This window comes from Centropristis striata, chromosome 11 (genome assembly GCF_030273125.1).
Source record: "Centropristis striata isolate RG_2023a ecotype Rhode Island chromosome 11, C.striata_1.0, whole genome shotgun sequence".
In the NCBI taxonomy this organism is placed as follows: Eukaryota; Metazoa; Chordata; class Actinopteri; order Perciformes; family Serranidae; genus Centropristis; species Centropristis striata.
Window position 1 is genome coordinate 5,825,034 of NC_081527.1, and position 12,151 is coordinate 5,837,184.

Here is a 12,151-nt window from a genome sequence, read left to right on the forward strand (position 1 = left end):
ATTTTTTTCAGCACAACCTCACCTATATGACCTGATAATAATTATTTCATTCTGACTTACCGGATCAACATTTTGAACCCAAAAGAAACAAAGAAAAACGAACATAAAATGTGATTTTCAATCAGTTTTTTTTTTTTTTTAAACTTCCAAAACACTATCATGCTCAATGAAGAATCTTAAATGTTGCAAATGTGAACAAAGGTGTCAAATCCAACATATAAGAGGGTTCCATCCAGTTCTAACATTTTATACTAAATCTATTTGAGCTTGTCTCCAGTTTTACTTGGTATATCATCATCAAACTGAAACTGGCCTCATGGAGTTTACAGCCAGAACTTTAGAGGTAAATTTACAGTAGGGCTCCACGCTGCTTTGTTTTCTAGTCTGGATGGAGTCAACAAGTCTGGATTATTTGGAGCTTTTGGAGACTCCAGAGGGTTAAATGAATAGTGATGATTATTAATTTTCATTTTGTGTGTTTTTATTGTCATTTTGTCTCTTTTTTAAGTCATTTTGTGTCTTTTTTTGTCATATTGTGTCTTTTTTTGGTCAGTTTGTGTCTTTTTATGTCATTTTGTGTCTTTTTTAAGTCATTTTGTGTCTTTTCTCGTAATTTTGTGTCTTTTTTTTTGTCATTTTGTGTCTTTTCTAGTCCCTTAGTCTAGGTAAATTTACAGTAGGGCTCCACGCTGCTTTGTTTTCTAGTCTGATGGAGTCAACAAGTCTGGATTATTTGGAGCTTTTGGAGACTCCACAGGGTTAAGGGTGCCTTGCGCGTCAACATCAGACACTGAGGGCCATGACTGAGCCTCAGTATCTGACAAGTTTTTCATGTGCAAAGTCGGTGGACTGCCTCTTTAAATCCTTTACGAAAACTCTGGTCATATGAGGTATTGGGAACATAATAAAACCTCATTCCTGTGTGCAAACATTGACTGGTCGCCTCTCCAAGAGGCGTCACTCTGCCTCCCTCTGGCGGCCGCTTCACCTCACAGCCACAAACTGTGATTCTCTGCCGTGCAACCTGAAATAAAAGAAAGAAAGAAAGAAGACACCGGGAAAAGCCCAGCCCGACGTTTGACCGACACTCATCTTTGATAATAAAAACCCGTGCAATTCACAGTGGAAAGGAAGGAGAGCCTGTACTTCACCCCCAACCAATCCTCCATCCACCTCCCACCTCAGCAATACATCATCCAGTCAAGGACGCGCCCCCAATACACACTTTGCATGAGAGAGAGAGAGAGAGAGAGAGAGAGAGAGAGAGATGCAGGTATTAGCTGGAGGTGGGAGGGAGGGAAGTGTATTCTCTGCTGGCCGTGGGGACGCCAAAAGGACAGGAGGGGATGTGTTGTTGTGTTGATGCCTTTCTTTCTCTCTTTTTCCTCCTATAACAACTCGCTTCTTATTGAGACGCAGGTGTCTGTAGCCTCCTCTTCACCTCCACCCCTCCAGCCTACTACTACTACTACTACCTATCCCAGTTTTCCACGCGCCGCACCTCACCACCGGAGGAGGATTTTACGCGCCGGAGTGAGGAAGAATAGCATGATGTTAAATGAAACGTGGCGCGTCTCTTTTCTACGCCGTCTGTCACCGCCGCTGCTGCTGTGAATGTGAGACCCAGCACAGATGACTTGAACCGGGCGGCACAGGCGGTTGTAACTCCACCACTTGTTCCATAAAGAGAAGACTTATTGATAACCATGGCTGACCAGGTAAGGACTCATATATGTATTTATTTATTTATTTTTATTACCTTTAACCTGAGCCACCTCGTGCGCTCTGCACAATAGCTTTGACTACACGCTGCACACACACACACCCTCTAATGTGTGAGAATAACACGAGATCTAATCAGTGTTTTTGCTGCACACTTTCTCACCGTCACACTATTCATGTGTGGGAATCCAGTTTGGAATTTGGCGCATTTTTCATCTTTACTTTCATGTTTTTTTCCCTCTTAAATATTATTACACAGACTTCTAGTGTACCTGTGCGACTCTGACTGACATTATCCTTACTGTGTCTTATAATATCTCTATATCTATATGTGTGTTTCTCATTATGGACGCTTTATTTCCATAGATTCCTTCATAGAGACTTCAGGTTGGATTATACAGATGCGCACAGTAAACATGGTTTATTAGAAGAAAGTACAGCAGACAGAACTGGGCTGCAGCAGCAGACAGTGAACTGTAATTTTGGCTGTAACGACGGCAGAATAAAAACATTGCCTGTAGTATTAATTTTGTATTGTGCACTGTTGTTTGCCCTAGTTTCTCGACAGCCTGGCGAGAGAAGGAGATTAACCCCTGACACCCCGGCTCAGCCCGCGGTCAGAGTTTCCTGTCTCTGCATGTATAGCTCCCCTGAGCGCCGCTGACAGTAAAGGCCATGCTTAATTGATTAGCTCGTTCAATTAGGTTAATTGAGCTACCCGAGTGAGTCTGTGTGAATGATGCATGGGTGTGTGTGTGTGTGAGAGAGAGAGAGACAGTGTGTGTTAAGCAGCGACGGAACTGTGACACGCAGCCACACCTCAATGTATGTATGAAAGACTGAAGACTACTAGAACTACACTGTACTGTGTATGTGCTATAGTAGACAACAATATATAGCAGCTCATACACAACACTATTAACTACTATACTACAGCTACTGTACAGTACTATTCTATTTGATACTGCATAGTATAGTATAGTATAGAATAGTATACTGTTATATATTATTATTATTATATGTAATGTACTGTAGTATAAATTAACACATTACACTATATTAAAGAATGTCATATACACAACTATTATCTACTATACTATAGCTACTATACTATACTGTACTATTCTATTTGATATTGTATAGTATAGTATAGAATAGTATACTGTTATATATTATTATTATTATTATTATTATTATTATATGTAATGTACTGTAGTATACATTAACACATTGCACTATATTAAAGAATGTCACATACACAACTATTATCTACTATACTATAGCTACTATACTGTACCATTCTGTTTTATACTGTATAGTATACTGATATATGATATTGTTGTTATTATATGTACTGTACTGTAGTAAACATTAACACATTACACTATATTAAAGAACGTCACATACACAACTATTATCTACTATACTATACTGTATTATAGCTACTATACTGTACTTTTATACTGTAAAGTATAGTATACTGGTATATAATATTGTTGTTATTATATGTACTGCACTGTAGTAAACATTAACACATTACACTATATTAAAGAACGTCACATACACAATTATTATCTACTATACTATACTGTATTATAGCTACTATACTGTACTCTTATACTGTAAAGTATAGTATACTGATATATGATATTCTTATTATTATATGTACTGTACTGTAGTAAACATTAACACATTACACTAGATTAAAGAATGTCACATACACAACTATTATCAACTATACTATACTGTGCTGTATTATTCTATTTTATTCTGTATAGTATAGTATACTGGTATATAATATTGTTGTTATTATATGTACTGCACTGTAGTAAACATTAACACATTACACTATATTAAAGAACGTCACATACACAACTATTATCTACTATACTATAGCTACTATACTGTACTATTCTATTTTATACTGTATAGTATACTATGCTGTTATATATTATCATTATATGTACTGTACTGTTGTAAACATTAACACATTACACACTTCACTACACTATATTAAAGAACTTCACATACACAACTATTATCTACTATACTATACTGTATTATAGCTAATATACTGTACTGTACTATTCTATTTATACTGTATAGTATACTATTCTGATATATGATATTCTTATTATTATATGTACTGTACTATAGTAAAAATTAACACATTACACTATATTAAAGAATGTCACATTCACAACTATTATCTACTATACTATACTGTATTATAGCTACTATACTGTACTATTCTAGTTTATACAGTATATCATACTATACTGATGATATTGTTATTATTATTTGTACTGTACTGTAGTAAACATTATCACATTACACTCTTCACTACACTATATTAAAGAAAGTCACATACACAACTATATTATCCACTATACTATAATATACTATAGCTACTATACTGTACTGTACTATTCTAGTATACTATACTGATATATGATATTCTTCTTATTATATGTACTGTACTGTAGTAAACATTAACACATTACACAACACATCTACACTATATTAAAAAACGTCACATACACAACTATTATCCACTATACTATACTGTATTATAGCTACTAATACTGTACTATTCTATTTTATACTGTATAGTATAGTATACTGATATATGATATTGTTGTTATTATATGTACTGTACTGTAGTAAACATTAACACATTACACTATATTAAAGAACGTCACATACACAACTACTATAGCTACTATGCTGTACTATTCTATTGTATACTGTATAGTATACTATACTGTTATATGATATTCTTACTATCATACATACTGTACTGTAGTAAACATAAACACATTACACAACAGTTCACTACACTATATTAAAGAACATCACATACACAACTATTATCCACTATACTATACTGTATTATAGCTACTACTACTATACTGTACTGTACTATTCTATTTTATACTGTATAGTATACTATACTGTTATATGATATTCTTACAATTATATGTACTGTACTGTAATTCACATTAACAAATTACACAACACTTCACTACACTATATTAAAGAACATCACATACAAAACTAATTATAGTCTGTTGATACATGTAGTAGGGAGACTTTTTAAGGTCTAACACCACAATGAAGAAGTCAAATACGACCAAAAACAGCAGCAGAGTGTCAGAGGAGATAGCTGAGGGAGATAGAAGAATAAAGGTTGTTGGTTTGAATCTTATGCATTTTGAGTCTTGATAAATACATTGTATACTGTCTAATTAAAAAGTAATTTCACTTACTCACTGATAGATAGATACTTCATTCATCCACATGGAGAAATTCAGATCTATAACCTATAAAGAACACTTAGTTGGTTATTGCAAAGTGTTACCATTATATTTTTTTTGAAGAATGTTATGAAAACAAGCAAAAGCATGAAATCTTTGCTATGTCTTTTGCAATTTTAACAATCTAATGCAATCCATACAACCAAGCCTTGTGAATCGTAGATCTCCAGTGTTAGTGTGAAGTGTTTATTGAGCTCATAGTCATTTCTGACACTTTCCTCCATGGTTGAAAATTGATTGCATTACATTCTAATGTGCTCCTGTTATTGTGTCAATAGCCTTTAAATGAAGCACCAATACTGTACTTTGTCACAGCAGAAGCTGGGCCACAGAACCCCATGGGTGCTGCTGGACCAACATTAATTGCTGCATTAATATTGATGAGGGTCTTCTATGGTTGACCTGCTGTGGCTGCAAACACACACACACACACACACACACACACATTCTTGTACTTCAATCGTTGTGAGGACCATCATTGTAACAGTGAATTCCCTTGCAAGATTATAATAGTTTGGGATTTTTCATTAGTTTGAGTTTTAATTTTGTTGTGAATTTCTGTTTTCATATTCAGTTAATTTAATGAGTTTTTAGAGTGAGTTTAGTAGTTTTAGTTTAGTATTTAAAAAAAAAAAGCTTTAGTTTTAGTTTAGTTTTTATTAGTTTTAGTGTTTTGTAATGGGGTATTTGTTGGGTGGGAGATTAAAAGAGGTCACGGAAAATTTTGCCTTTATTTCCTTTGTCTGATCCATCTTCATTATGTATGAAAAAAGTTGACAAAGACGAAAACGAAGGACATTTTCACTATAATTTTAGTTAGTTTTGTAACCACACAATACAATTTTGTGTCTGTTTTTGGTCATTTTGTGTCTTTTTTTGGTGATGATTTCAAAGTTCTGGAAAAGACGAAAACAAAGGACATTTTCACTATAATTTTAGTTCGTTTTGTAACCACACAATACAGTTTCAGTTAATTATCATTATCATGTAACCTTTAACCCTTAAAACAAAGTCTGAAATCTCAAAAAAAGTCTTTAAAGAAGTGAGGACCGGCTGAAATGTCCTCACTTTGCAAAAATGTCCTCACTCTGTTGGTTAAAAACACACACACACACACACACACACACTATTATGCACACTTACACTTATCCACACTTTTCTCAGCCGAACTATTGTTCTGGAGAAAACCGCTGACAGCTTTTTTTTTTTTTTTCTTCAAATAACTAGGGATTGGAGACGTTATGTTTCTGACCCATTTTCATGTGAATTCATGCGTAGGTCACTATGTACACAGTGTACAGTATAGAACCACCTGACAGCACTTACACCCTCATTACACACAGCTGCAGCCTCTATTCCAGTGTCCCCACCTTCTGTTTCTTTCTCTATCTGCCTCCTTTTCTCCTCTTCTTTTCTCTTTTCTCTCTGCCTCTGTCCTTATCAACCTGCTGTCTTTTAGCATCGTCTTATCTTCTGTCATTCTTTCAGCAGCTCCTCCTGCCCTTTGTCTCCCTCGTCTTCTCATCCTCTCATAGGTTTCCCTTTGACACGCTCTGCATCTTCATCAGCATCTTTCTCTCACACTGCCACTTATCTGACTCACCTCCACTGTTATCACCTCTCTCTTCTCTTTACACACATCAGCACACACACTGGAAACACCCTTCCCCCATTCTTCAGTGATAACATTTACCAGAACAGACAGTGTTTCAGGTAAATCTGCAGACTGTTTTTTTGGACCTATTGGACTATGTATACCGCCCTCTTTTCTTGACTTATGTCTATACCTATTGTATACTTTATAGTATACTATACTGTTATATGATATTCGGTAACGCTTTATAATAAGGTCCTTAATAACCATTAATTAACAAGTAATAAGGCATTGTTCTCGTTTTAGATCCGGTAGTTGCAAAAAGCATAGTTAACTTATAGTTAACTTATACTAGATGAGCAATAAAGTATATTTTAATATCAGTAAGCAAACAAAATAAGATTAATAAAGGCATGGCAAAGACATAATGGGTGGGTCATGGGTGTTTGTAATGCCAATACTAACACTTTTATAAGCTTATAAACACACAATAATGTTAATAAGCATCTTGTAAGGACTTACAAGGGCCTTATTACTTGTTAATTAATGGTTATTAAGGACCTTATTATAAAGCGTTACCTGATATTCTTATAATGTACTGTACAGTAATTCACATTAACGAATTACACAACACTTCACTACACTATATTAAAGAACATCACATACAAAACTTTTATCTTTTATGCTATATGGGATGTCAAGATTTTTCATGAAAAAGTCATACAATTTTTAATTTCATGAAAAAGTCGTACAATTTTAAAAAGGGGGGGGGGGGGGGGGGCTTTTCCAGAAATGTCAGAAAAAACATCATATTTTGAGACGTCCAAAATTTGAAATTTGGAAAAAAAAGTCATACTATAAGATGTCAAAATTTTCACTATGTACACAGTGTACACTGTAGAACCACCTGACTATGTCCTCTTTGTTATCTGTCTCAATTTCACTTCAGTACAGTATGTTTCTCACCACGGCGCCCCCCCTCCGGCGTGGAAGCACCCCCCTGCCTCTCAAACACCAGCTGCGGAGGGAAGAGGCCGTGTCCGAGGACTGCGATTGGATCCCGGGCATCGAGGAACCTGCCACGTTGCCTATCAGCGACACAGCGGTGCCTCGGGATGAGTCCTTCAGTCAATCAGCAGCCGCCCAATCGGCTTACCACAGCCACGGCGGGGCACTGAGGATAGTGTTACTGGGACAGAATGGCGTGGGCAAGTCGTCGTTAGCCTTATCTCTGGCCGGGCAGTCGGACAGATCCCTCTCCATAGACTCTGAAACACAAGCATGTGGTAAAGACCTGGATAGGGATTGGTGGATTGTGTTTTTGTGTCTATGTGTTCCTATGTTAACCTTTTTAAATCAGTCTTAAGGGTTAACTTTAAAAAATGAGCCCAGTTCAGGGTGAGATAGCGCCCAGGATCATGATAGGAAATTGGGTGGAAATTAAATGGGTTACAAAAAAATCGTGGGATAGAAAATAATAATTTTTAAATAAAAAAAAAAAGCCTTATTCAGACAGTGTGACCTTAAAAAAGGTTAGATGAGAAGATTGACACCACTCTCATGTCAGGACGCTAAATATGAAGCTGGATTGACCAGTTGGTTAGCTAAGCTTAGCATACAGTGCAAGCATGAATTGTTGTACATTGCATTGAGCACCTGTTAAGTTGATTGCATAGCAACACCAGCTGTTTCCGCGTTTCCAATCTTTCTGCTAAACTAAGCTAGCTTGCTACTAGACTACATATTTAGCATGCAGACATGGACAGGCCAATAGTAGTTGGTTCCACCTTTTCTAGTCTGTATGCTAAGCTAAGTAAAGCTAACTGGATGCTGGCTTTAAATGCATATTAAGCGTTACAGTGGTATTGGGCGGTCAGTAGCTTTATTTGTGTTACCTCAGGTCACAGCCATGCTAGTTGTTTCCAAGTTTTCCCAGTCTTTATGCTATGCTAAACTAACTAGCTGATGGATTTAACCACATTTTAACATGTAGACATAACTGTGGTATAGATTGGTAGGTGGATTTTCTTGCATTACTGTTGGACAGAGCAATTCTAGCTGGTTCCACATTTTCTAGTCTGTATGCTAAGATTAAGTTAGCTAGGTTAAGCTAAATGGATGCTGACTTTAGCTGCATTTTAAGCGTTCAGATAACAGTGATATAGATTAGTAGGTGGATTTTTTTGCCTTACTTTTGGACAGAGCAATACTAGATGCTTCCACCTTTTCCAGTCTATATGCTAAGCTAATCTCACTGATTGCTGCCTTTAACTGCATATTAAGCATTCAGATAACAGTAGTATTGTTTGGTCGGTGGATTTATTTTTGTAACCACAGCCATGCTAGTTGTTTCCAAGTTTTCCCAGTTTTTATGCTAAGCTAAGCTCACTAGCTGATTGAGTTAACTAAATTTTAGCACATAGACATTACTGTGGTGTAGATTGGTAGGTGGTTTTTATTCATTACTTTTGGATAGAGCAATGCTAGCTGGTTCCACCTTTTCCAGTCTGTATGCTAAGCTAAGCTAACTGCATGCTGGCTTTAGCTGCATATTTAGTTAGTGGTATTGATTGGCAGGTGGATACATTTGTGTTGCCTCAGGACAAAGCCATGCTATGTTATTTCCATTTGGGTGACATGTGTGTTACCTTTACACACAGCCTTAAAACACCTTTCTCCAGTGCTTATGCTAAGCTAAGCTAAGCTAACCACCTGCTCGCTGTGGTTTCACATTTACCAGACATATTAGAGTGGTATCAATCTTCTCATCTAACTCTCAATAGAAAATGTATAACCATATATTTCCCTTTAGGCATATTCCCTTTAAAGCGTTTTGCTTGGGCCTCTGTCAGTCAGCTCAGTGCAACACCAAAGATAATCAGGCCTGGTCGCAGCCAATCGATAAGTCAGTGTCACTAAGAGACGACTACTCTCCTTCATGCATGAAGCTGACTTGTCTCTGACTCACGCCATACAGTATTCATTACCGCCCATGTAGTACACTGGGTTTCATGCATCATAAATGGGCAGAAAAAGCTCTTCCATCCAAGGAGCTGGTACATGTTTCCATGATGGCGCCCTCATCCTCATTCCAGATTTTAGCAGAGTGCTACATTATTCTATAAGCTACACGACAAAATTGCAAAGTGTTAAAAAACACCAATCAACACCTATTTAATTAACACTTTTTTAATCGTTTTGACCAGATGCTCTAGCACCATATCAGCTCTGTGAGTGGGTTTACACCTCACCAATCAATACGTGTCCACAAAGTAATTACCAGTAAAAGACAGCACGACTTCAGAGATATGGTGGGCTTGTAGTTAAAATAGACATGTCATTTATCATGGTGGGTTTTCCAATCTATTTCAGGCTTTTTTTGGGTTAATGCATCTTCTAAAAGCTGCTGTGAGATTTCAGGTGGTTTATTGTCTCACCGTGTATCGACACAGTTTAAAGGATAAAAACTAGGGCCGGGACTCAATTAAAAAAAATAATTAATTAATTAGAGGCTTTGTAATTAATTAATCGAAATTAATCGCATTTTAATCGCATATAAATATTTGACCTGAGAACAGTGAGAAGTAATTTTTTTCACATGGATTTTTAGTATACCATTGAATAATGACTGAATACATAAGCTTAAGCAACAAAAATATGGTTTATTTTTGTTCAAGTCCAACAGACCAGTGCAATTTTTGCCATTATGTGTAGCAATAGCATATTTATAAATATAGTACATTTCATAAATCCAGGTAGCCTATAGGTAGGTAGACCTTCTGTAAACTATAATACTTTGGTTTTTGAAGTAAAACACAATCCACGCTAGCTAGCACGCTAGTCGCTAGCTGCTATATGTTTAGCATTGAGGTGATACTTGAGGCTGGACGTGCTGCAGTGATATGTGAATTCCTTGTTGCATAGCAACACAACCATGCTCTTATGGACACTTCCATCCGTTGGTTTTTAGTAACTAAATGTCCCATCATCCACGGGGCCAACCAAAGGTCTCATCAGCTTCTTCCTTCATGTTCACTGTGGTTTGTTGTTGTCTCAACTCATCAACGCTAGTTGGTGCTCCAGTATAATCGGTCCGCCTGAAACTCATCCAGTGAGAAACGTTCCGCGGTGCAAAAATAAGTGTGATTAAAATGTGTCAATTTTTTAAACGCATTCATTTTTGTGTAATTAATTAATCTTAATTAACGCGTTAAAGTCCCGGCCCTAATAAAAACACATTTTTAAGTTTTACCTTTTAAACTTTGCAACAATATATTATAGTCATAAAACTCCATGAAAAGCTACAACCTCATTGCTGGTATTGTCTGTGTAGTCAAAGCCTGATATATCATAAACCATGTCTCTGATCCACACCATTGCACTAAGCGACATTTTCCTTCCAACAGATAAACATTGGTGCTGTAGATTATTTTGAGTCACTCCCACATACCCCCTCCTGCTGCCGCACAAACTCAATATTGCATTAAATGTTTATTCATCCACTGCTGAAAATAGTCCCCAACAAATATATACTATTTAAAAACTACAGTTCCCAGCTTTTTTAGGAAACTTATGACTATTTTTTAGTAATAAAATATTTATCAATGCCCCACTTTTTAAGTCTTGTGGTGCTGCAGACAGGTCCCAGCCTACAAATCGTATTTATTAGTCATGAAAAAAAATATCTTTGTTTGATGAGATCCTCACAAAAAATCACACCATGATTATATCAACATTTTTTTTAATGAAAATGAGCATAATGATGCAAAATGATAATTCTCCCCAATTTATTGAATCGTATCAAAAATTCAATATCAACCAAAACAATCACAATTAGATTTTTTTTCTAATAGAGAAAACGGAAAGTGTTGAAAAATATTATTAGTTTTGTTCCTTTTCATGGGATTTCTTGACATTAACAAAAATGAAAAATATAACCAGGCCTATCCTTTAAAGGGACAGTTCACCCCAATATCAAAAATACATATTTTTCCTCTTCCCTGTGGTTCTATTTACCAATCTAGATTGTTTTGGTGTTGATGAAACTACAGTACATGGCACTATAAAAAAATATTTGTATGACAAGCTCAACAGCCCTGTCTTTTTCAAGATATCATGAACTGTTAACTCTAGAGCATGGGTCTCAAACTCGCGGCCCGTGGGCCAATTGCGGCCCTCGTGATGATATTTTGTGGCCCCCACCTTGATATGAAAGTTTAATGTGAGTTTTATGTGAATGGCACTTTACCGTGTTTTGTGTGGAAGGTCCCTTTAAATACTGTTTTTGGTAATTTTTTCTTCTTTTTTTGGTAATTTTGTGTCTTTTTTAATCATTTTTTGAAAATAATTTTGTGTCTTTTTTAATAATTTTGTGTCTTTTTTGGTAACTGTCTTTTTAAAGTAATTTTGTGTCTTTTTTTGGTAATTTTGTGTCATTTTTAATAATTTAAAAAATAATAATTTTGTGTTTTTTTAATAATGTGTCTTTTTAAAATAATTTTGTGTCTTTTTGCGTCAT

General features: G+C 35.9%; 1 protein-coding gene across 1 annotated transcript in view; it reads left to right on the top strand.

The window, feature by feature from the left end:
• The first annotated feature begins 1,293 nt into the window (after positions 1–1,293).
• The window catches only part of rem2 (RAS (RAD and GEM)-like GTP binding 2), a 57,334-nt gene continuing 46,476 nt past the window's right edge, over positions 1,294–12,151 (top strand). Inside the window, exons 1-2 of the mRNA XM_059344988.1 lie at positions 1,294–1,718; positions 7,583–7,919. Coding sequence (XP_059200971.1) covers positions 1,707–1,718; positions 7,583–7,919 — 349 coding nt within the window. The 5' untranslated portion in view covers positions 1,294–1,706. The remainder of the gene's footprint in view (positions 1,719–7,582; positions 7,920–12,151) is intronic.